This window comes from Cheilinus undulatus, linkage group 6 (genome assembly GCF_018320785.1).
Source record: "Cheilinus undulatus linkage group 6, ASM1832078v1, whole genome shotgun sequence".
NCBI lineage: Eukaryota > Metazoa > Chordata > Actinopteri > Labriformes > Labridae > Cheilinus > Cheilinus undulatus.
Genome location: NC_054870.1, coordinates 12,072,860 through 12,100,318, shown reverse-complemented (window position 1 = coordinate 12,100,318; position 27,459 = coordinate 12,072,860). Strand labels below are relative to the sequence as shown.

General features: G+C 38.6%; 1 protein-coding gene across 6 annotated transcripts in view; it reads left to right on the top strand.

The window, feature by feature from the left end:
- The window catches only part of cpeb3 (cytoplasmic polyadenylation element binding protein 3), a 105,975-nt gene that overhangs the window by 21,102 nt on the left and 57,414 nt on the right, over positions 1 to 27,459 (top strand). For 3 of the 6 annotated variants that reach the window (XM_041790182.1, XM_041790181.1, XM_041790180.1), the window contains exon 3: positions 4,398 to 4,482. In XM_041790182.1, the coding sequence (XP_041646116.1) occupies positions 4,398 to 4,482 (85 nt within the window). Of the gene's footprint in view, positions 1 to 4,397; positions 4,552 to 27,459 lie in introns of all 6 variants that reach the window. The other 3 variants (XM_041790179.1, XM_041790177.1, XM_041790178.1) reach the window with 1 other exon arrangement.

Here is a 27,459-nt window from a genome sequence, read left to right as displayed (position 1 = left end):
CTTGATTGTATCAAGCTGCTTTTATAACACAAGTTACTTCATCTTTAGTAATCTTTAGTCTGGGCAGTTGTAACCTGACACCCCAGATAGACTGTTTCATATATCCACCACAGGGATATATCTCACATTCATCTGGGAAACCTCCCATACAAAGCGTTTGGGAAAGACATTTTTCAGAAAATACTTGGAAAGTGACTAGACAAACTTTCTGTCTGTCATATTCATGATTGGCCAATAGACATGCACAGCTCCAGTGCTAACCTGAGCTTCACAGGCTAGCCCTGCTGAAGTGTTTGAATGGCAGGGCTTATGGATGGCTAAAACTAATGCACTGGAGACAAAAACATCTCTGTTAAGAAGAACTCTGTGTGGCTTTTGCTCTTGTTTTAATAAAGAAATGTGGTTGTGGTCTGGTTAAACTGCCACTTTTCTACAACTACATCCAAGCTAGTTGCTCACCTTGTGGCAGCCATTGTATACCAGCTTACAGTACAACTCAACCCCACCCGCAATGATTACAAAGTCATGCCGAAGCAGATTAGCAGAAGAGCAAAAACACCTTTTCGTTCATGAAACGCCTTCAGTGCTGTTCTTTGCTCTTTATTTTATAAAGAAATGTGGTCCAGTTCTGATAAACTGCTGCTATACGCTACATCCAAGCTTAGGGCTATACAAAATATACCAAAATAATATCTTATTGTAGGATATTTCGTGGAATTGCTTGATTTTTCCAAGACCCAATCCAAATTATTTTATTACAGTTTAATAGTCTAATATTTTTCTTTTCATTGTGTTATAAATTATCAAAGAGGAATATTAAAAAAAAACACTTCACATATCACCTAAAATATGAACCTGATAATTTCAGGCTTTTTGTTTAACTTTTGACTTTAATGATGGAACGTTATGGGTGTTCAGCTGATCCAAACACATTGATATTCAACTCTTTTTGTTACTTTTTTAAGGTAGCATGATGGGCACTTGGTTGATTTTTTTAAATTTCAATTACAATTTCAGATGACGATGATAATCCGAACAAGGTAACTGTGATTAAATGTATATTGAGCTGTGTTCCTGTTTTGTTCATGGGTTTTGTCAGGTTTAGTAAATGTTTCTGTGTTTCTTTTTGTAATTTTGCAATGATAGTAATCACTGCAACCCCAGATACTTTAAAACATAGTTAATGTTTCAGATTATTAATAATCATCATTTCTATATCAATAATTATATAGTTCCTGGTTTATTTTCATGTATTTCTCATTTTTCAGTTTGTCCTGAATGACTAAAAAATGTATTTATTGCAGACGTTGAAAAATCAGTGAATAATCGTGTTCAATAATTGGGATCTCAGCGTAATTTAATTCATTGTGGTTATCCTCTCTGCCACAATTAAGCAGTTTTACATGGCGTTACACAAAAATACTTAAAGTATAAGGATGTTTCACCATAAAATATTGCCAACAATTAACATGTGGATCATTGTAAGTCTCCTTAGGTTTTATGGACCACCAGGCCTTCCAGAATAACTCAGATTTACACTTGTGAAAAACATGGCAGATTTGAAATCATCTACTAATAAAGGGTTACCTCTCTTGGATTCAGGGCTTTAACTGTTATTTTTAGTAATGAATACACTTTTAAAATATTCTGTAGATCTGTTTCAGTTTGGTCAAGAATATATTTAGTTATTTCAGACTGAACATTAGCTGTTGTTCACATTTGAAAAGCTGAACTGTGACACTCTTGAGCATCTTGTTTAAACAAGCACAGACTGTATATAATTATTGCGATTTATTTTCTATAGATTGACAGTTGTTCAGAGCCTCTGTGAGGTCATGAGAAAAAGGAGGAGGAGACTTGATGAATAAGCTGAAAGCCCCGGGGGGTAACAGTTGCTCTCATAGATTGAGTTTGCCCCTCTGTTATCTCTTCGCCCGCTTACCTGACATTTCAGAATATTTTGTACTAAATAATAAATCCAGACAGATCCTGAGGCAGACTTCACTGCAGCTTTTTGATATGAAAAAGATTCACAGAGTCTCTGACTCAGATTCTTATCTTCTTTTCAATTTCAGCTATGTTCAACGTCAGGCTGCAGGGCTGACACACACATACCTGCTTTTTTTCTGTTTTTCACTTGTAACATCAAGATCCAGAGCAACTCGACCTCAAAATTCTGGACTGAAAACTAGAACTACAGAGTGATAGTTATGTCTCTGTATGAGGTTTACAATAATCGTACAGTGATAGGTTATGAAGAAGGACTTGGGTTGTTTCTGTGGTGGTGTGATGCAAGAAATAAATACGATGTCCAATGGCCTTGACCTTTGACCTTCAAAAATCTAATCAGCTCATCCTTGGCTCATAGTGGATGTTTGTGCAAAATTTGAAGAACATTTCAACTGACAATTGATGAACGAACATGCAACCGACATGACATCATTCTAGCTTACTTGTGGGGCAATGTTCTTGCTATCCCTCAATGATGAAGTTATACAATATGAAGATGAAAGGCTTTTAAGTTTGGCAGGACAGCATACTAACTATTAGCTTGTAATACTATATGCAGGACATGTCTACTGTATTTTTGAGTATGTAGTAGAAGTGCATATCAGCATTTTTGGGTGCAGTGACAGTTAAATGGAGGGGGTTAACACGAACAATTTAAAAAGTAAAACTTGTGTATTACTAAGATGCCTATAGGCCCTTTATAGATGACGTCACACATGTGCAGTGATTTCTGCATAGAGAAAAATCCATGTTTTGAGCTTTTTACGACTATGCCAAGTGTTTAAAGTGTGAAAATTTAAGTATTTTCATTTTTTTAACTACTTTTGTGTCCCAAAGGAAAGTAAATATACAGGCAAAAATATTATTTATTTAGTTTAAAAACTTTCCACAAAGTGGTCCAGTCTGACCTCCTGCCCTGATCATTGTGACAGGAAATCTGGCTCTTTTTAGAGATCCAGATCATTCGGCTCAGCTCAGTAGAGCTGGTTGGCAGCCTGGCCTTTAAAATGTGGATTAAATAACGACAAAGGATGGAGGAAAGGAAACTGGCACTCAAACAGCTACTGCGGCTAACATTAAAGAGCCGTTTTGTAGAACAGGCTTGTTCATTAACGGTGTATCATTACTCGGAAGCTTGCCCCACAAGATTTGTTCTGTAAACGGTACATCCCCGTTTCAATTAAAAGCATGTTTGTGACAAAAAGAGGATTCTTTGAGCCGCTTAGCTAAAGCCAAGACTCTCGTTTCCCTTCAGCAGACTAGACAAGGTCTGCAAGACTGAGTATTAGTGATATTGTTTGCCTCCATGCAAGGTAAATCTATTGAAATGTGGTTAATATCACTTTTTTATTAAGTGTAGGGTTCATATGCAGTGAATGTAAAAATTTTCTGATGATCGTTGCTCTATTAAGAGCTTTAAGGTGCTAACTTTTCTCTGCTACCTTTCATTCCTAATGGCTGTTCATCCACTTTCCAGATTGTGTGATTGCGAACAACCGATCTCACAGGTCTTTCTCCTTCTTATTTGATTTAGCAGTTAGGTGAACTATGCCAGCATTGAATTGATTTGACACACCGATAAACACTGACATCTGTTAATGCCCCATTATTTGCTGATGGCCTGTGTCTGTCAGCAGAACTTTTATCTGTTGATGGATAATAAACTGATGCATTGATGCATACCTATAGTTATTACGGTAGCTGGTTTAATTTTTCCTTTAATTTCCCTCCTCTTCACTCGGCGACCCTCTTGGTGTCAGGGTCCCCACTTTGAAAAAACACTGTTCATGCAGGCTGGATGGAAAAATTAAAGGCAACATAATTTTGGCCAGAAACGTCTATTCACAGAGCATCAAGTGACAGCCTCTGATAATGCAAATGAAACCTTTACAAATAATGGTTAAAATTCAAATATAGTGTAATGCACGGATTTTCACAGCATAATTTCATGACTGAAAACATGAAATGGTAAAAAAGACCAAAATCTTGCAAAATAATTCAGGCTCAAACTGTTCCTCTTCTGTATTTTTTAATATTTCAACAGGATTATTGAAACAATGACTTCCTTGGGCTGCTTACTGGAGGTCTGCTTTGATCTGGCTGATTTATATTAATCTCGATTAGTTTAGATTGCACCACAGCTTTTCTTGCTTCTCTTGCATAAATGGGAGCTGTTGGTGCATGAAAGTGTTTGTGAGTGATCTGCCCTTGAGCAAGGCGAGCAGCCAAGCAGAATTTTAACAGCGTGTGACGTTCTTAGGTTGGAGATCATGTCCTTCATACAAATATGCCCCCCTCCTCTGATAGAGAAGCATATCTATGAAATGATGAGTGTTTATTTTATGGCCCTAACCCTCTTCTTTCTCCTGTTTCTGCTGTGTTTTCAGGACCGGAATCGGCCCTTCGATGCGTTTAGCTTGCACTCTTTGGAGAATTCCTTAATGGATATGATAAGGACTGACCACGACAAAGGTAAACCACACCCAGCCGGTGGCCCACCAATGACTATCGCTGATATTATATGGAGGAATCATTTTGCAGGTTAGGAATATTCATACGTCCATGCTTACAGTATTAATTTATTTCTTTATTTTGCTTCATGGGCATTCATCATCAATGTTTACATATTTTTTTTTTCTGTTCAGCAATCTCTGAACCAATCTGGTGTGGATCATCATTGTCTTTAATTCGATTCAAATGATTTATGAACATAATGAGCCTTACCTGCAAAATCTCACATGACTGTTGTTTGTGTGTGTGTGCTTGGCCGGATGTGCAGCAGTGTGCAAATGTTCATTTTTTACTTGCAAATTGCATTTTCTCTTTTAAATCTTTGCCTTTTCATTCCTCTGGTTGGACTGTGGATCACGTGTTAGTGCCTCATGATGTTTATTTATTCTCTGATTATGTCTCAAGCATTAATGTTGAGTGGATATTTTTATGTTTCTGCTCCACAAAAGCAGAATAAAACCACTTAGACTTTGCCTCAATGAGGAACTGTCTCCACAGGATGATATGATAAAAGTAATTTGATTTTAAATTGCAAGGACAGATTTAACAGCCAGTCACCTAGAGGAGATAAGGATAATTTTATCCCATGCTAAGATCATGGTGATTGATTGAGCTGCCATTACATCTTTTTAAAAATATAACAAGAATTAATGATATTGAACATCTTGGAAGTGACAGTGACGGGGATATGCTGTTATTTCCCAAATATGGAAGAACATAAGCCTATTTTTTTTTAATCTCTATTTCCAAAAATGTTGGGACAGTATATATAATGTAAATAATGGTCAAACTGCCTATGCTGGAAACAGACATTTGAATGAGTCTTTAAAGAGGGATATGAGTAGCAGGTCGGCCAGCAGCCGCCACGACTTAGCCTGGATCTGCTGTAGAATGCAGGAAAAACACTGCTTTAGTAAGTGTTTGTACTGGTTTTAAATACTGCTTCTGTAGGTTTAAAGAAGAGGAAACATCTGTGAGTAATTTAGCTCCCATTAAAAAACCTAAACCACTAACACTCTAGGAATCCTGGCCTAAATATAAGTTCGTTCCTAGAAACAAACTGAGATAAATTTAGCTGCAGCTCTGCTTGTAGCCCCCTGCAACTTTAAGAAATATAGATTTTTAAAATGAATCTAATGCATTATCTTTACTAATGCAATTGAAAAATACTGCATAAAATAAATGATTGAGATCTTTACTTCATCTTAGTAAACTGTATTACACAGAGCAGAATGTAAACTAATGAACTGTGTTTCTTTAGGTCTGTCTCCCTGTGCGGCATGATCTATTTTGTACTGTTACCTGGTGGGCTTTTACATGCCAGGACTCAGCATAGCCTAACAGTGGCTCGTAGCCATGTGAAATGATGATTTACTGTAAAATAAATGAACATGACATTGTTTTATCCCCCGGAGAGAATACAGCGTTTATGAAACCATGAAAACAATGTGAAGACATCTCTTCACACCCTTTTAAGGCCATCCAATGTATGTCAGGCTTTCTAAGCTAATATTTTTGTAGCTCGGGTCACGTGTGTGTTGTAAAAACTTTGGATCTGGTCTCCCCCTTGGGGCCCTGTCATGTTGGGTGTAGGTTTTATATTCTCCCCTCCTGTCCTCCCATCTTTACAATGGAAAGATGAGTGGGAGGGGTCTGTAATGAGTAGAGCATGTTGCTTTCTCATGCGTGGAGTCTGTTTTCACAGAAGTGTGCTGGGAGAGCCGTGCTACGGCATTGGCTGGCCTGATGTAGCTTCACTGGGAAGGTGTGGTGAATTCCTGCAGGGCCTTAGTGCTGATTGTTTTTTAAAGTACTGCAGCAGAGAGAAACACAGAAAGTGTGCTCTGGCTTCTTTCCTCCTGTTTACCCCCTCATCCTCCTGTAGACAGTTTGCGGCTGCAGTAAGCGACCATGCAAACCAGAGCAGCCCCACTCTGCTTGTTCACTTTCTTGCTGTCTGAAACAGGCTGTCTTTACTGTAATGATATATTGAAAAAGCACATGGCTCTGGGTGCTTTTACATCTCAGGACTTGGATCTAAACTGTTTCTTCAGCTCCAACATTTCACATAACAAACCCAACAGGGAACACGATGTCCCTCGGATACCTTACATATAGATTCTCTTGACAATATTGACTCAGTATTGAATTTAAAAGCAGTACCCAAACAGAATTTCACTGTTAAATCAGACAGTTTCCTTTTTTATTTCAGCCTCACACCAAACTCTGAATCCGGCCTGCATAACAAAAGTTCTACTTGGTATTTGTTGACTTTTGACTGTTTTAAAAGCATCAACTTGATGTTTAAACAATTTAAGTTGTATAAGTTATAATATTCTAAGTGGTACTCTATCATTATTAGCTGTTAAATATCACCAGGTAATGGATTTTAGTCAGCTTGCATGTTGAAGCAAGTAGCTCACCTTGCAGCCTCCAATCTCACTACTGTGGTGAAAAGGGAAAAAATGGGTTTCTATCATAACTAGAACTGCAACCTTGGGGTTACGTGCCCCTGCATGGTATTACTGGAGAGTGAAAGTACAGTCGTGGGTCGAGAAAGAGGAGCAGGGTGGTAGACATCTTATTTCTTTATTGTATATGAAGAACCGTCCAAATTTGAAAAATTCTTACGATGCATTCATGAGATATTGTGCTCACAAGATTTGAGGTCACAGAGAAGTTGATCTTTGACCTTCAAGTCAGAGTAGACATTTGTGCAGTTTGAAGAAAATCTTTCAAAGCATTCTTGATATATTGTACAATGTCCTGGGTGGACAGATGACTAATGCCTCATGCCCAGCTGTCAATGAGCATGAGGCAAAGGCATAAAAATGTTTAATTTAGTGGTTTTTATGTGTTAGAAACAGCAGGTCTATTTGTTGAAAAGTGAACCCCCCTAGATAGTCAAGCTCAAACCCCATGTTGATGATAAGTGCCAAGGAATCCACACCCATAACAAAGTTATGCTCCTGCAAAAGATAATATTTTAAAAAACTGATGAAAAACTGTGGTGAATGTTAATTCAGTAATAAATATAATAACAAGGACAAACACTACAGATAAAAGAGCAAGGGGATATATTTTACCCTTTTAAGACATGTCCACATTGGTCTCAGAGGTCACCAAAACATGCCTGTGAAGTCTGTTGCTGAAAAAACCCTCCAGTACTGGATTTTTGTACGTCTAAAACCCCCTCTGTTTCAGCCCTGCTCAGAATGAGTTGGTTCTGTGTCTGTGGCTTTAAGTGTTACTGAGCTGTCTGACTCTACCCTTGACTCCGCCCCTTAGTACACCCCACTCAGGAAATGGTTGTGGCTTAGTGGTCAACAGAACCTGAGGGCGGTGCTAACTCTCCACGTGACATCATGAGGGGAAAATCTGAGAATGACTTCTGATTCTTGGGGGATTGTGGACAGGCCAGGGGCACATATTTGTGTTAGAAAAGCCTGAAAAAGTGATTTTTGCATAATATGTCCCCTTTAAGGGAGAGGTTAGAGATATTAAAAGAGCAAAGGACTTTTTTGTCTTTATTTTAAGATTTTTTTGGGCTTTTTGCCTCTATTAAAGTGATATAATAGTAGGTAGAGCCATTGAGAGGAGAGAGAGGGAGGGGAATGTTATGTGGGTAAAGAGCCAAAAGCCAGACTTGAACGTGGGTCGTCTGCGTACATGGGGCGCAGCTTTATGTCTAGGCCATCTGCACCCTGGCTTTAGGGCTTTTTTGTACAATTTAGACAGTGTGGAAGAGTTTATCTGCGATTGTAGATAAATGAAAATTAAATTTTCCCAGTATTGAGTGGCTAGGATATCTTTTTTGTTGCTTTGATATCGAACAGGTTTCAACATTTTTTTTAAAGCAAAATCATATTTAAGTTTATGATTCTGGTATTGTGGCGTGAGGTTGACTGAGATTGTTTTTTCAGGGCCGATACGGATACAGATTATAAGTAGTTCATGTGACCGATTACCAATATTTGAAACTGATATGCATTTGTTTCAATGTGTTAAGTGTACTTAATGTGGTAGAATTAAGACATAAAAATAAAAAAACTAAAGGTCTACCTGCATGGAAAATTGCATTGCAGAGCAACACTGTAGAAAGAGGAAAACAAGTGCTGCCCTACTCTTCTGTGTCAGTGGCACTCAGGATTAAGTGTTAATTGGCTGGTATTCTTGTGACATCTAGCCAATCAGATTGTGTTGTTTACAGTAAATTTGATGAGACTGTGAAAAGTGAAAATAAATCCATAGGGGAAGACACACCTTGCAGTAGAACCAAAGTAGCACACTTTTTGGTAGATAATTTTAGCAGTTATTGGTCAAATAAAGGGCTGATGCTGATGATTGGCCAAGTGCCAATCATCAGCATCAGTTATCAACCAGGACGATAATCAGTCTACCCCTAATTTGGCAACTATTTGACATTTCTGTACAAAAAAACCTATCCAGATTTATATTGTGTATTGCCATTCAGTTACAAAATATGAAGATATGATTTTTATTAGTAGTGCACTGATTGCAATTTTCTGGCCGATCACTGATCACCGATCTTTAAAAAGCCTGACCTACCGATTTTTTTTTTTTTTTTTTTTAACTGACAGCATATACCTTCAATGTTCCACTCTTATTTTATTGAAAAACATTGAACAATACCAGTGAAACAATACAGACTTGTTGTTTTAGCTGCACATGAGGTAGTTCTCTCAAATATAAATGAAAAGTTTAGAGCATTTCTGTCCAAACTACTAAATTACATCAGTTCTTTTAGTCTTTCCTTTTTCACATTTTAGTAGGTAGAGGTAGAAAAGGTTGATGGAGAACATCGGTTTCACATGTAAACATCGGCTAATTGCCAGTCCCCCAAAATTAAGGAAATTGGCGCTGGCTGATCAATCGGTGCACCCCTAATTTTTAGTCCATTTTTCCCAGCCCTACCTGAGTGGAACTTATTACAAGGAAGGGCCATTTTTTTAAATAGGTGAAGAATGAAGAAAGACATCTTTTATGGCGACAAGTAAATAATGTAATATTAAAGAATTGATATATTTTAGGGCCCTTAGAGAAGTCCTTACTTTTCTCTCCCCCTGGTTGGCTGCTTTTGAAGTAGACTTGTGTAAGGAACAGCCCTCACAAGCTGTTTAGGTATAATTGGACTTCAGTCGTGCCCTTTGAAGGATGCAGCCCCTGAATTGGGACACAGCTTGTATCTTTATAAAGAATGAAATAACACTGGAAGACTGAAGACTGAATGGGCACTTTCATAGTCAGTTTTTAAAGTTTCCAGCTAAGGACATTACTTCCGTTTGTTTTTCTCTGTCTAATGAATGCATCAGAAATGAATGAATGACTGCTACTCAACTACACGGTCTTCCCTACTGCTAACTCAACATTGACTTCTAAGGGGAGGCCATATTGAACTGTGTTGTAAAGGCTGCTCCTGCAAGAAGAGTTTTGTTACAAAGTATCTGCAGATGTTGGCACTTAAGATGTTTGAGGTCTTTTTAAAATGAAGATGTTTTGATAGAATTATATTTTGAACCACAGCACAAATCAGAATTTGTCTAATCAGAGATCTGGCTGACATGTTGGTGTCAAGCAAACTTCCCTCTTACCTTTCTTCGTTGTTGGCTGCTGATTTGAACAGATCTAGGTCAGTTTATGTGCTGCCTACTTTAATAAGACATGATAATAATGAGAACAAACATGTTTGTTTTATTTGAGCATCTGAGAGACGAGCTGCGTATTAAGTGACTTTGATGAAAGACAGAAACAAAGCACCATCTACGGACCACCAGTCAAAACTAATTAACACAGTCGGCCCAGTTTTACATTCCCAGCTGAGCGTGTCCCGCCCACATCCAGCCATCACAGACATGTCTGACATACTTCTCATTGTAACTGGAATAGCTGTTTTATGATGCCTTGTCTGAATGTGTGAAGTTTTTAAAGAAGCAGAAAAAATGTTTTAAGTGGTACAAATTGGAATCACTATGTACTCTGACACAGAGGATCGTCTGTATAAGCCAGTCTTAGCAGTATTCACACATGCACTCTGGAATATTTCTGGAAACTTTCAGGCAGTCCACCCTTTTAATCCTCCTCAGTCGCTTGTTTACGCATAAAACTTAAAAGAAAAGGAGACAGGGCTCTCCTAAGGCAGTACATGATTTAAAATTTAATCATAGAGGTGGTGAACAAAGCAGCAGAGACTGAAGATATGACCATTTTTGATCCTTTAAATAAATTTTGCAGTATCAGTAAAGGGCCTGACTGTCATGGACTGGCAGAAAGAAAACATAATGCAGAATTTTGTTTTCTATGCATAGCTATCACACTGATTAGTCACTACACTCTACAGTTGCATGCAGGTCACATGATCTATATAGTACTGTGCAGAACTTTTAGGCGTGTTTGAGAAGGATTGACACAACTCCAGTTGTGCTCTGGATGTCCTTGGACTACTACCAGGGGCATGGGAAAATAATCATTTGAAAAAATAACATCTACACCTTTAGGGTGGAGTAAGGGGTGGATGTGGCAAATACACATAGGGTACCATCTGGATGGGTAGTAAGCTTGTACCAAGCCCCATATAACTCGGGGAGAAAAGGAGCAGACAAAAGAGATGCAGTTTAGCTTGACCTTGGCTGACAAGTGACATATGTGTGTTGACATGGGTTGAGCTGGACTCTGTCCCCTCCCCCCAGCCCAAGGTTGTCTCACATCAGGGTCTTTGATAAATCTTTTATGCCCCACAAGCCTCAAACGTATGTACTGTACACCTTCGCCTCCTCCCAGCAGTTTGTAGTGAATTTCCTAAATATTACCCAGAAAGATTTCAGCAGTTTTTGTGCAAGTGTGATATAGTTTAACTCGCTTTGAAGGACAGAGATGTTGTCATTCAACCAGCAGAACACAGCCCTTTCTCACACGAGTGCCATATATTTGGAGAAAATTTTACTTCAACCTACCTTTGATATCTTTCAGAGCTGCCTTTTCTAGATCTTCCCTCAACCCCAGCCTCCTCCTATAAGTGCAGAAAACATTTTGTCACCTAATGCAAGAAACATTTCAAAAATTGGACAGGCAAAAAGAATTGATGAACATACTTGTGGGCAGAAAAGAGTATGACCATCATAATTAGGCGATAAACCAAAGCCCAGGCAGTGATTGCAGGATACCAAAGACATTGTCTCGCTTACATTTTCATTAATATTACCTCCTTTTACTCTTCAGTTTACCCAAACTTCTTGAGAATCTTTTACAAGGGGTTAGCTGGAAAGTCTATACAAATGGCTGGAAATTTAAGGCAATCAGTTTTTGTATGTGAAACCACAAGTACAGTGGCCTTCAAGGTCAATTGCAAAACCATTTAACTGAATTCAAAAACTTGCTATTTAATGCAACAAATATTTCACAAAAAAATATGTATTTCGTGAAACAAAAAAAAAAAATGAATGAAACTCAAAAACATTTTTTACAAAGTGCAGGCAAAACATTCAGAACGTTGTATCATAAATGTCATGAGATCATAAACAGCAAACAAAAAATTTATCAACAACACGAAACAAAATTTGAATCAAGACAAGAAAATTAAAAAAAAAAATCAAATCACCTGAGTAGATCCAGTATCCACCCATTACTCTGGCGTGGATATTGGAAGGTAAAATCCATTTTTAAGGGCTGTCAGCATTAATGCATTAACACAGTTAATTAAGTGAACATCATTAAAAGTGCATTTACACATTTTTAGTCATGATTAATTGCATCGTCTCCCTGCAGCCAAAGTGAAGTAAAATGAGATCACCACTGTTCCTTAATTTCACTCTAAAAACTCACAGACAGCTCAGTGGACAGGTCAAAAGTCATCGGCACCTTGTTTTATCAAAAATACACCTCTTTTTGTTTCCTTATTTCCTTTTTACTCGTTCCTGTTTTGTGGTTAAGTTGATGTCATTATCGTGCATCTACCCAAAAAATGTTCAATACTTTTTTCAAAATAAACGCAGGTCTGTATCCAAACAGGCAGTCAGTTACCCTTTGTAGTATTATTAAATAGTAGAATTTCAAAATATGAGTACAATGGGAGACTAAACATGTTTTTCTGCAGCAATTCTGACATTAAGTACACTAAAAATTTAATACAGCAACAGCCTACTTCTTTTCAATGATATATTTTTGGCCTTTTATGCCTGTATTGTTAGAGGAGGACAGTGGACAGACTCAGAAACAGGGATGGGAGAATGGAGGAAAGACATGCAGGAAAGGAGCCACAGGCTGGACTTGAGCCTGAACACCTGCATACATGGAGGCGACCTAACCACTAGGCCATGTTGTCCCCGACTGCCTGCTTTTTAAAATATTGAAACAAATGAGTATATGGAGGGTTGTATTTGATCTCACTTCCTCATAGAAACAGAATCTTTCCATTTAATATCATCTGGTGCTGCTTTATTTGTGGTTGTAGCAATGAAGCTTAACATTAGTTCATGTAGGACACGGTAGTCATACGCCCAGCCAGGATCAGCTGACGGCCAACTGAACCCAATCATCGCCTCCCAGCTCCCACAGCCAATTGTAGCTTTTTCTCTCAACACAGGGGTCCATTTGAACATGACGCACCTTTCACTAATCCCTGCTTGCTTAATGCTGACGCACCACGCTGCTGCTTACAAAGCTCAACCTCCTCCACCCCAGCCTCCTCCTATATAGCATAAAGCTTGTTGCACCCTCATATTGAGATTCACGCTACTATGTGTTAATTGGTTTTGAACTAATTTTATTGTATTTAGAACTCATAGTCATCAATGTATCCATCGTTACGGTAGTTTCTATCCATGCACTCCCTGGAAGGTCAAAGCATGCTGCTTGACTAACCCAGACAGCATCTTTTGTACACAGCCTTCTCCACCGAGTAAAACTATATATCTATTCTGCAATAGAATAGTAAACTGTAAAGTGAAAGTTTTTATGTTGGATATGAATTGTTTAGTTTTATTGATTGAAATAAACATAAATAAATGAGAGTGTTCCTGAATGAAATTATTCTTACCAAAAGTAATGGCATTGTACATTATATTTCAACAAGGGATAGATTCCTTGATATATTTTGACTATGCTTTAAAAATCAACATTTCAACCAGGAGAATGATGATGTTTAATAATGGGGGAACAAGATTGAATGCAATGCCGTAGTATTGTGAGATCCTAAGACATTTTGTAAAATACTAAATTATTTATTGAAATGCAAAACAAAGAAACTCTTACTGAAACCACAAAAAACCCTGTCATGTAACACCAAAACTTTGAATAACACAATGTGTGTGTGTTTCAAAATTATTTTTTTTTTTACTTTTTATTGATTTTTGCATTTTGTTAAATGGTTTTTTTTTTTGCATTTTCAGAACAATTTTTGTATTTTCTTCAATTTTTTGTGATTAATAGAAATTTTGTGTATTTCATTAAATATTGTAAAAGTAAAGTGAAATGTTTTTTTCTGCTTCTAAGGCCGGCCACACACTACAGGATTTTAAGCCCGATTTGGGGCAAGACTTGCCTCCTCTGAGGATCGTGGGAGCGTATACCGACTGGAGCCTTGTCGCAAACGATTATTTGTCTGAGTAGTCTGCATGTGTGTGGTGTCAACACGGTTAATTTACTGCTCCAAATCGCGTCATAGCCTCCCAAACCCTGAATTGTAAATATCAAACATGTTTGAAAATTATGATTCTAGGTCGTAGTGCCGCTGACAGAGTACCCACAATAACCAATGAGAGCGAGCACATCGGGTAGTGTCACCAGATGAATCATATTTTCACAGCTCACAACCATAAACACAACTGTACCATAATTCCAGCCAGGATTTTGTCCTGAGTCTTTCCCTTGTTTTATGATTTTTGCTGCATCTGTAACGCATGCCAGGACAGCCTGTTGTAGAGAGACGGCGAGACGGCATCGACAGACATCCGTGTTTTTTTTTTTTTTTTCTGAAGTCACGTGATCACGCAAGGTCGTAGGCAGTTCGGCAGGTGTGTGGTCTCCAGTGATCTGACAGTCTGGCTGAATCGTCTGGTGTGTGCGCTCAGAGGATTAAAGACGAAAAATCTTTGGAAATTGTCCTGAAGTCTGCGGTCTCTCATGATTTTAAATAGTTTCAGATTAAAAAATCGTCTGGTGTGTGGCCGGCCTAAGTCTGTATGTCTCGTAGTTGACCCTCAGGGCCACCATACACAAAAGTCTGCGCCGAAGTGTTCGATTTATTGTTTTTTAAGATCTTTTTGAAAGTTTTAACTCCTGTTGGAGTAATCAGGCTCTCTCATGTCTGCATGTTCTTTCTGAAATGGGTCAGCTGAGCTCACGAGAGGAGAGCCAGGAACCTCACCAAAAAAAAGAAGAACAAACACATCAGATATTCTCCCCTTTGGCCTGGAAAAACACTGCCAGTTTGAGGCTGACACACTCAGGACGTACACATCCAGACGTTCGTGACATGTAAATCAACAGTGACGTTTCATGCAAAGCAGCCTCACCTCACACTCTCTCAGGCTGTCATGACCGACTCTAAAGAGACGACTTAACAGACTTGAAACTGTCTGCAGTATGCACCACTCCCACAGCACACAGACACACTGTTCATGTTGTCATAATCCATTTGAGATCATCCAGAGTGTAAATAAGTCCCTGAAGTCCTCGTGGAAGCTGAGCGTGAACCAAACCCGCCCACAGTGTCTGCTCGGCTTTGACTCACGTGATCACACTCAGGCTTTTGTCCTGATTTCCATTGTCCATGTGTACTCTACTGGGTACTCTGCTGCAGATTTAATCAGAGAGGACAGCTGAAATTTGGAGTCAGTCTGTATTTATGCTACATTTTAAACTCTTTGTTAAAAGAATATTTTCACATTTTTGGAAACGTTTGTGTAGCTTGTTATTGTGTGACTATATTTAAAACCACCATACTGACACCACTCCCTTTGTTTGCATATGAGGTCTGACAATACGAGATAATGCAATGTGCAATAACATTGTTCAAAACTGTGATAATGATGCAAAGTATGAAAGACAAAAGCTTTTGGCTATAATTCAAAGCCAGCTTGTCTATTTGCTGGTCTTCAGGTTTAATACATGACTGACTTTGCCCTTCTGAATCCAAATTGAATATTTTTTTTCCCTGAATGAACAAAATCAATGAAATTTATCTCAAGCTTTATTTAAAAATACAGCGTTAAGCATGACCATTAAATTCAGGCCACAATCCTGCAGTATAAATGTGCGCATTCTAAGGGAGAAAGCATGGCTTTTTCATCAGCATGGGGGTACAATTGTTGTAGCGTCTGACCGGCTCACTAAGAACAACTCTTAAAAACCAGCCCCTGTAACTGCAGCATTTTAGCTGATTGTGTTTAGTTTCCAGCTGTAAGGAACATGTGTAATTTTCTAAAAATATCTGGACATGAATGTCCTTACCTGACCTAAAAACTCCTCCAAGATGTCAGGACTTGATGTGTGAAAGATGCTCGTGCTTTATACAAAGTTAGGGCAAAGTGTTTCTCCATTAAGAGCTGATTACAAACATATTTTATAATTTATCTCTGTTTTATTAATTGGCCAAGATTGGCAGCAGTACAGTTAACTAAGTTTCAGACAATCAATTAACATCCATACATACCACATTTCAGTCACCACCACCACAGCGAATGATGCAGCACAGTCAAGATTACCTTTTTATATTTCATCTGATCATATTCATCTTTCCTCATTATGATTTAATATTATTTATAGGCAAATATTGTGCAATACGCCCTGTGTTCCTCATCCATGTTTCTGTGCAAATCCATGTCCTTGTGGATTTGTGTTTACATGTGGATTGTTGTTGTTGCAAGACTTTGAGTCCAGGGTGAAATTCCCAAAGGGGACAATGAAGTGTATCATATCCTATCCTGTCATATCGAATCATATTAGAATTGATTGTATCGTATTGATCTTATTGCACTAATTGTATCATTTGATGCTGATGGTATTGCATTGTACTGATTGTGTTGTACCTCATCGTTCCATATCATTGTATTGATTGTGTTGTATCATATAATCTCATATCAGACCACATCATGTTGTATCATGCCGTACTGATTGTATAGAATTATATTGTGCTGATCATATTGTATCAAATTATCTCAAATTGCATCATAAACATATCATGTTGTCTCATAAAAGTACTGATCATATCTCATTATATTTTATCATATTATGTCATATCAAATTATTGTGTCATGTTGCATCTCACTGATTGTATTGTGTGATCGTGTATTGTAATGTATTGTATTGTATTGCACTGACCATATATCATTTTGTATCATATGGTAAGACATGATATGGTATGTAGGGGTGTAATGATACGGAAAAATTTCGTTTCGGTATGTACCTCAGTCTTGAAGTTGCGGTTCGGTACGTTTTCAGTAAAAAAAGCGAATATCTAACAGATTTTTTTTTTTTTTTATTAAATTGTATTAAAATAGATATGCTGGCTAAATTAAATTTAAATTATTAATATTGCTGCAACCTCTTTTCAAAAGATCTTCGATTAATTTAGATATTAATGAATAAATACATTTTTTAATTACTAGGTTATGTTAATTGATAAATGGACATATTTATACCCATTCTTTAAACACCAAAAATTTCCCAGCCAACTTGAACACATCATCATACAACTGTAAGTTAGCTTGTTAAGTATGCTAATCAGTGTCTATCTTGCTTCAACACTGACTTCAGCACTGGATTACTTTTTTAACCAATGGGACCTACTACAAAGTTTGGGAGAACTTTTCACAGCCCATCTTGGCTGCAGACATGATGGAGTCCCCTCTCCTTCTCCACCGAGGCTGACGGTTGAAGGTACCCCACTCAGAACTAATTTGATTCACAAAACCAGAGCAGCATTGTTCTGATAAAAAGATCTTAAATCATGGGAAATTCATAGCCCGGCTGGGGAGACTTTTTGTTGTTCCTCCTCTTTACAGTGACGTTCTTGTTTGAGTGGTGCATTTTCAAATGCTTTGATTGATCTGTTGGACGACGTGCTGTCAGCAACACACCTGCTGAATAATGTCAGGGCTACTGTTGTTGTTTTTGTCCACTGTTGTATTTTACTGGGAAACAAAGTATTCCTAAACAGGACACTTTTATCTGGGAATATTCAGGCTGCTGCTGTGGTTTGCTGTGGTTGTGTGGTTGCCAGGACAGTGTGACAGTGAGTTGTTCTCTGGTTTTCCATCTGTGTATGAGCTTCGTTCAACATGTATCCGTTTGGTACACGTCTGTACCGTTCCAAGAGGCCTGTACTGAACCTGTAAGAATACATGTACCTTTACATCCCCAAGTATGGTATCCTATTGCGTTGCATCATTTGGCAAGATACTGCATGGTATGGTATTTCATCATATTGTACTGTGTCATATCATATCACATTGTATCATATCCTATCATATTGCACTGTGTTGTACTGTATGTGTCTTGTTATATTGTATCATATCGTATCTTATCACATCCCTTTGTATTGTACCATATCGTATCGTCGTATTGTACATTTGTATCGATACTCATGAACCCAGAGTTTTGTTTGTCATTCATAAATCAGCTCGTGCTGTTTTTGATGATGACTTCATGAATACACACATATACGCTCACAATACTTGAAACAGTGGCATAGGTTTTCTCTCTACTCTGTTTCTCTGTGATTTTTCAGTTGTACAACAGCAAGGACAGAAACAATAATCAAGTTTCAACTTCATCAAAAACATAAAACCCTTACATACATGAACAAATTCACGTACCAGTCCAGCTGCAACCCAGAAACCTTCCACCCAAGCTTTCCTTGTATTGTGCTGCTTGATACATACAAACTGGATGAGATTATACTGCTTTCACCCCAGCTGTATATATTTACTTTATAATAAATTCCTCCCTTTTTATTAGCGTCAGTATGGAGGGTTTTTTTTTTTTCACCTCTTGAAGACCGACAGCTGGTGTCCAACTTGCATGATGTTCATATTAAGGTTGGCGCTTCCTTATGATGGCACCAGCAGTGTGCTGGACACAATATTACCTTTGCCAACTCACCAAGAGAAGTTCTGCAGCTGCTATGCCTTACAGTATAAATTAAATATATGAGACAGCACAATAAGGCATGAGGAGACACAATGGTAATTTTAAACAGGAAGATCATGGAAAATCAGGAAAATCATCTTCAATTATAAAACTTTTGGACAGATCATCTAGTTCCAAAGTATTTTGTCTACAGGTTGTTTAACATCACCTTAAAATCATCCAGTGCATGTCCTGGTGAAACTAGAAGTGGTGAATCAGTTTTCCCACCATGCCCTTGGGCAGAGTGTTTGGATTTTTGAGATTTTTTCTAAGTGTTTAGATGTTGTACAGTGATCACTGCTGGGATTATTTTGCTCATGTTACTGGTGGATTGTTGTGTTTTTGATGTTCAGCGCTTCTGCACCATGAGTGAAGTTATCCACTAAGCTGGTCAGGCCCTGCTTGTGGCAAGGGATGGTATATGATAGAGGGGGGTGTGCTGACTTTCAAGTCAGTGCATACTTTGCCCATCTGTCTCCACTCTTACCATAAGACATCTGACCTTGCCACAGGTGTTTAGAGTGAGGTGGCAGACCTTATTAATACAGAGTGCATTGCACTGTAGTAAAATATAAAATACTTACAAATTTACACCTATAGTGAAAGAAAAAAACTTAGTATTGTATTAAAACCACTCTATTAAGTGTAAAAATAACACTGTACTTGAGAGCTGAAATATTAACACTTTCCAACATGTAAATTTAACTAAGAACCTGTCAAAATTTCATTAAGTATTAAGTTTAACACTTTGGGAGCTGAATCAATAATGATGATTTTGCTATGCTGTTTATGTCAGAGTGAATGCAAGCGTTACTTTAGACCCGATCCATCCAAATAAATGTTCACCATAAATATGAGTGCATTCAGGCTCAACACTATAATTCCTCTTGACGTCAAATTTGTTACTATTTTGACTAAAAGCCCCATCAGTGGAATTGATGCACCATTTGTTCAGAGTCGACTTGTTGTCGGATGATTAAGATATTGTTGATAGAGATTTGTTGACTTTTATCAGTTTACTGAAACTGTTCTCTTTTGATATTTCTTTGGACTGACCATCAAAATAAAGAAACACCAGCTGGCATTGTTCTTTAAAGTGCTTGCCGGCTTAACTTTCATGGGACAGTTTTGTGTTTATGCATGAGCTACGGTTGGTATAACAGAAGGTGTCAGCTCTAAATGAAGCTAGTAGTCGAGGGCAGTAAACACTGAGCTGTTTGTCTTTGTGCTTGTTGACAGGAGCATCGGTCAGTGGATAAGAGCTAACACACACAACATACAGGAGCTTTTATCAGCAGGAAAACAAGAGTTACAAGTGAAGTACAGGTCAGGTGAGTTATAGTGTGAGAGGGCAAGGTGCTCGGTGATATTACTTCTCTTTAAACCGCTGCGGTAGCCAACACAGAACTATCTCTATCCTTGCACTGGGTAAGTGTTGGGTTAAATCTTCAACATGTTACACAGTAAAGGTATATGGCTAAATTCTATTTCTAAGTTTTACTGCCACTTGAGGCTGGCTGCAGAAACACTGGAAGCCACATACACAACACATGTTAAAAAGTCATTTTTTAAAATATATTTTATTAGAATTTTCTTGATTGATTACTTGATGAATAGTACTTTGTGTGAACATACAGTTAAAGTACAACACAGAACAAAACACAGCACACACACCCCCGGCACACACCCCTCCTCCTCCTCTCCCTGATGCTCTCATCTTTTGTTACCCTCCATCCCCAACTCTCTTATCTCATGTCTTATCTCATATAATAATAAGTACATTAAAAAAAATTAATTAATTCAAAATTAAAAATAGTAATGATAATAAAAATTGATGAAAGAAAATAAATAAATGAAATATTTTAAAAATAAAATAAATAAAAATAATAAAAAGCAAGAAACAATAGCCTATGTAGTGTTAAGCCATTGGTTATGTTATCTAAAAAGCTGTTTTTTACACTAGAAATAAACTGGTTTACAGCCTGGTTCATAAAACGAAATGTGTCTCATTAGCTACTGTCTTCATGTCCTCATACTGTACGGGGAGGACATTTTTTTGTACCACAAACGTTTGGATTATATACAGTACTGTGAAGTTTTAGGCATGTAGAGCGCTAACGGTTCTTCATGGGTTCTGATGTTCCACAACCCTGAGCTGAAGAGAGGAGGGAGGGCGGCCAGAGTCAGTGTTGACACATTTGACATATACGTGTGTCGCTCAGCAGACGAGGTCTAGCTTAACAACATTTCTTTTGACCGGGCCTTTGCAACCCTGGAAATACACCCAGCAACCACCAAGAGATTTCAGGTGCTTTGCAAGCACACGACAACCAGGGGGTTGTGGCAACCCTCCTACCCGCCCTAACAGTACCCTAGGCTGTGTTTAAGCGCCACATCTGCCCATAACTCCGTTTTGGTTTCAGCAGATTATTTTCCCATGCCTTGTTAATATACAAAGACATCCAGAGCTTGACCTGGGTTATGTCAATCCTCCTTCCCGCCCGATGGAGCCCTCAGGTGGGCGTACTCGCCATTACACGCCTTACTTCAGCCTCAAATTTCAACCCAAACATGCCTTAAACTTCTGCACAGCACTGTATATATTTTTTAAAACTCACTGCACACTGATTGGCACATCTCATTGACAGGCAGACACTATCTATCTGTCAACCAGAGGGATAGCTTTAGTGATAGCTTAGCTGACAGGAAGTCCTGCTCAGTGGGCAGGCTCTTGTCTGCAGTTAGGTTGATCCACAGTTCAGTTAAGACAGTGATATCAGTATGGAAGCAGCCATGGATTGACTTCAAAAGCTGTTTGAGTCTGCCTGTAGTAATCAAACGACGAATATCACACAGGCTTTGTCCAGTTCTTTTCCCAGTCTATTGGTTGTACTCACATATGCTAGGAGCACTGAGTGACAACATTCAGGTCAGGAATCTGGATGTTAGCTAAAGATGATCTAGGGCCTGCGGTGCTACCACTGCTAAGGTTAGCCACATCCTCCAATCCAATTTTGTGTTGTTCCAGTGTGACGTTTTTATATTTTTTTGCAGTGTGAAGTTGATTTAGTAGGTTAAACACAGTTATATTTGACTGGTTGGGAAATTATATGCCTGGGAATATCACTAGCAACTACTCTGCTGGACTTTCCAATGTTGTGTTAAAAATAAAAATGGCAACAAGACATTAAAACAACATAAAATTAAAATAAATTATATTTTTAGTCATTTTCAAATCACATAAGTAGAGAAACTACTGACATTCACACACTTTATTGTACCATGAACAGCACCCTGCCTTTCCCCACCACTCCAACAAGAATCAGAGCACTCCTACCTCTACATGTGAATACTGAGAATGTAGGCCTCTGTGGTTGGGGGCAAGGGGTGTACCAGGGACAAGCCCAAATGTTTATGAGTTAAAGTTTTAGCTCTGTGTCTCTGCCTTGAACGATCGGGTTGTTTGGAGAAGCGAACTTGAACTTGTGAACCTTTCTCTTTGTTCAGGTTCAAGAGAGCGCTCACCGAGCTTAACCTGAGGTGAGAGGTCAGTGTTTCAAACGCTTCACTTGTGCTGAAGTTTGGCCGACAAGCTGGAGTCGACCTCTTAACTTTAGTAGTTCAAACCTCTTGAGCTGATCTCAGAGGGAAGCCCTGCACTTTAAACAGCAAGTAATGAGTGTACAGAGATAAGACGATGTGTTAAAGGTTGACTTTTAGCACCTTGCTTCCAATAAACAGCACTGTCAGAGGGTTTTGTTATGGTGGAAAATTCATGACTCGTGTAAGCATGACTGAGCTAATCCAGTCCAGGCAACAAAACAAGTCTGGGCTTGTTTTTGTCTTATTAAAATCCTGGCTTTTTCAGGTCTTAGAAGCCATGGAATATTATTGAGAGCAGAGCATTAATATCACTGCCAAGCTGTGCATCAAGCTTAACTGGATTGTGGAAATCCTGTATTATAATATGAAAGGCATTTAATAGTTTTATGATTATGAAATAATAAGCAACAGTGGGCGGCTGGCACTAACAGGGATTAACTTACAGAAATATGCTGAAACGATCTTTGTTTATGGTGTGCAGAATTCACTTTATTTAAGAAATGTTACAGAGAAAAATCTGAGGGAACTTTTCACTCTGTTGTCAGGGGTCACAGAGTTCACCTGAGCTGGTATGAAGACTGGCAGAGAGGCTCAATAACTCATCAGGTTTTCCTGAAGAAGCATCCATCCTGCTAGATTTCCAGTCATGTATTGGCGGTATGCCAAACACTTGGCCTCAGCGGGTATTCTTATCTTGTTTTCATTCTTTTTTGCCAGTCTAGTGTTGGTAATTGAAGGTTTCTTTGGCAGTAGTCAGCATGAAGAAGTGCAGAGCTTTGAGGCTCCCTGCTGCTTGAGGTGTGTTTTTTCATCAGTGCTAACACTTCCACACCTCACTGTTGGCACGCACCCCCTCCTCTTATAACTCACGCTGGGGCTTTCTACCCAAGGTGTTACTGGGGGTTTAAATAAGTGCTAAAACATGGACAAAATCATTGGTGATCTGCTGTGTTTACCCAGTCAGGACCTTGAAGCATAGTGCCCAGTTAATTCATGTCGGTCAAAGTTCTCTCAGCAGTGAAGTGATGACAACATTGTTGTTTATTGGTACCAGTAACTTACCAGGCATGGGGCCAGGAGACTCTTTTTTTTCTCATGCCACATGTAGCTGAAAGTAACCTATTTGGGGACCACATTTAGAAAATTTCATGGGGCGCGCTACTGAGGCATTTAACAAAACATCCTCCATGATACCACCAAATTATGACGTTTTTTCACCGGGCCTGCTGATGCCAACTTTTCTACATTTCCAGGCATATTCAGGCCTCTGAAATACAATTCTTTCGGATCAAAAAAAGAATATTTATTTCTATTCGTAACCTCTAAGTGACTTCATAAACTCATGGAACTAAACACCAGCAAACAGCAACATTATTGACCCCAAACACATCATAATTACATTAGATTGTGAATACTTTTGTAGACTTTCATCCCGCCTTGCAAAGCAGATGGAATTGCCACAATCCATGTCTGTCATCAAGCAAATCCAACTTGCAAAGCTCCAGTCTGAAACATTTGTGCTACATCTGAAAACGGACCTAACCAATCAGCACCAATTGAGGAGAATGAGGCGGTAGCTGTGGGCGGGGTTTAGTTATACTGGAAGCAGATAGAGGTAGAGGCTGCAGGTGTAGTGATAAGCTCAGATGTAGCTTTAGTATAGCAACAGTTAATAGAGCCTGAGCCTGGGTTGCCTTGGTGGTGAGCTTGTGGCATTTTTCAATGAATCCTTGCTGAAAATAAGATCTGTGTCCAATAAAACTTTATGAAACTTACACGTTTTGTCCATAAAGACAATTCTCATAGATTAATAATATAAGCATCATATTTGGTTTGCAAATCTAACTGACAAAACTAAGTAGCTAATGTCATGCTATATTGTACTATAACACGGTCAACAGAATTTAACATCCGTGGATACAAGCAAGCAGTGAGTACTAGTTTTAGTTGCGACGATTGGGGGGGATGACGTATATGGTCTAGACAAACACTCTAGTCCTTGTTAGCTGTCCTTTAGCGACCGCCTTTATTAAAACGTGAGAAGATATATAATTCAAAGGTGGGGCACTTCTCAGAGGAATTTTATGTTGTTGAATAAAAAGTTAAACCATCTTGAGCTTGTGTTCACCACAGACCTTATTTCAGACATTTAAAATACAACTCAGTTAAAAAAAAAAACATGAACTTTCAGACGAGGGAACTGGAAGTGCTAAAATGCTAGCTCATTTCTGCGTTTTAGGACCCATTCCTCCACCACTCTATGGCTACTGGTGGCATGGTTAGTCTGGATGTAGTCACAGCGGCAGTTTGTCAGAACTGGGCCATATTTCTTTATTAAAACAAGAGCAAAGAGCCACACTGAAAGCTGTTTACAACAAAACATATGTTTTTACACTTCTCCCGACCATCCCATGAGTTTTATCCACCTTCAGGCCCCAAATTAGAAAGCTTGACAGTGGTCTTCTGCCGCGCTCAGGCTATTACTGGAGCTGCACGTCTACTACATCATTTTGTCTTGTTGCTCTGATAATGAAAGCTTAATAAATGTAACAAATGTGACAGACAAAACATTCGCCAAATCGGTGTCCAGGAATTTTTTGAAAAGCCCTGCCCTTCCCAAACCCTTTGTATGGGAGGTTTGCTAGATGAATGTAAAATGAATCCATGCAGTGGATATATAAAACAAGACAAAATCTTACAGTTTAGATTAACAACATACATTAGTGATGTAAACATATTTTGAGGAAATGGAGGATTAAAATGCCCAGTTTTGCAGTCATCAGTAGCTTTGACTGTCTTAGGCTCCTTTTGCCCTCCAGTTCTCTGTGTTGGTCACATGACTGAAAGCTATGACTAGGGTCCTTGCATCCTGGGTACTCTTGCCCGGACCAGAGTAAATCCTCTGAGATCTCAGATCCAATTGGAGTAAAAACGGACATACACCATGCCTCTCATTCTGCATTAAATGTCCTTCTGATCTGAAGATCAGATATAAGATATAAGATATTAAAAATTATGTTTGACTTAAAAAGATAACAACCTAAAAAAAGTCTATTATCTTTTCAAGTGGATGCTCCACCAGACAGGAGAGTTGAGACAAAAAACCTTAGCGGTTGATGGAGAGCAAAACAAGGTAATTTATTTGAATCTATGATCCAAATTCACCACATTTAATGAATAAAGTTACATTTTTTGTACAGTTTTCAGCAAAGACCAGGACCAGAAATACTCTAAAGTTCATGAACTGAAACTGAGACCAGCTTTTAAAGTCGGGTCATGACAGTGCATCTGCACAAGCTCAAAGGCTGATATTTGACTCTGAACTTCTACTCAAGTGAGACGTCATCAGTCTGTTTTTGTAGCAGCTTAAATTCTTTCACATAAAATCAATCTTTTCTGAAAAAAAAATAAAAATAGTGAACATTGTTTTAAGACTTTCTGATATCAGGGTACTTTTGGATGACACATTTCAAACTGACTATCTATATTATTTTAGTGACTAGGACTTCTATTAGTATTGCTGTGGTATCAGAGCTGGTATTGATATCATTTGTTTCTAGTATAGTGTCGAGATTTAAAATCTTTGTATGTTATAATCCCACGCTGGTTGATCATCAGTGTCAGAGAAAATAGCATGATAAAACTGAGTGAGGTAACCTATTCTTCCTCACTATGAAGATACTGGACCTAAATAGACCCTTTCTATGTCTGATTATCAGTCCCTGCCTCTCTCCTTAAGGGGTTGGGTCAATCTGGATTACTGCTCCCTCTGATGATTGTCATCTGCGTGAGTAAGAGGTATGGTTGGATCTGTGTCTAAGGTAGCAGTCTGTATTCCCTAAGTGTCTGAGCTGCTGTGCCTCATCATGGGGGGGTTTAGAATAGCTCATGTGGACTCTCGGTGAGGAAATGCCACCAGCAGAGCAGTGACAGAAACTCAGGGGCCCCTCAGGTCCTGCCACTCGACTCCTGGGGGAAGCAGATGGCACAGGTTCAGATCTATTTAAAGTCTTTTGGAGGGCAACTGTCCCCCTCATTTACCCAGGATGACTCGAGTAACTGTGAAGGCAAGCATGGACTACAGTGTTCATGGCAACTTTTGCCCTTATCTAAACAATTAGCAGCTCTTTTAAACAAGCTTAAGGACTGAATTGTGTGCACCATGCTCTTTTATGGTCCTTTTCACCAAAACAAAGGCAGAGAACTAACTTTAAGAGTTAAAACCTTTATTTATCCTTTAAGCAATGTTGAGATTTCCCCAATATGTGCAATCAAAAATACAGGCACGCCAGAATGTTCTGATATGGAGATAAACAGATGTGATGAAGCAGCATGAACTCCCTGCAGAGCTTGATTACACTACAAGTCAAAGCAGCGATGGGGATAAATGTGATTCTATGTAGCAAAGCATTTTTACCTTTGAGATTCTTCTGATATCCTTACATTTTATCAAGAATGGCCAAACCAAAACAGGACCAGTTATTTACCTCCATGTACATGGAAAAAAATCTCTTTTCATAAAGTGTAGAGATCACACTTGATCTATGTAGAAATTTTCTGATAACAGCAGTGTGCAGGTTCACCTAGAGCTTTAATATGTCAGCTTTCCTCTATTGCCAATAAATCTTTACTGGTTCTCTTCACTTCATACCTCCAATCCGACCTCCTTGCATCATCAAGATCACATGACTGCCTCCTATCTGTTCTTTGAAAGGCATAAACTGTCATCATAGCACCAGGCTGTTGCTTAGTCCCCCATTTCTGAGGCATTGTTTTTTGCATCATGAGTCCACCCCCTCCTATTTGACAGTGAAAACTTACCCCACGTGAGGGACATGTGAACAAGCATCTCAGGAAGATTTCTAGGGGCTGGCTTGATTGAAAACGGCCAGTGTTTCATGTCCTTGTGTTTCCAGAAGAGCATAAAAAGTGGAATACAAAAATAAATACAGATGATCAACATTTATGGTGTAAATTTGCTTTACTTTTGCTCTGAATTAGGAACTCTCTGTCAAGAACACCTAGTCAGTCAAACATTTGGCCTTAAACCCTGTTATTTGATTTAAGGACTACAAATAGACCACCCACACGTTTACCGATAGATACACACAAGTCTGTTCTGCTGCCTCACAGAGCTAATGAACTCAGACAAAACCAAGCGTAGGATCAGGACGACGACTGCTGAGACTA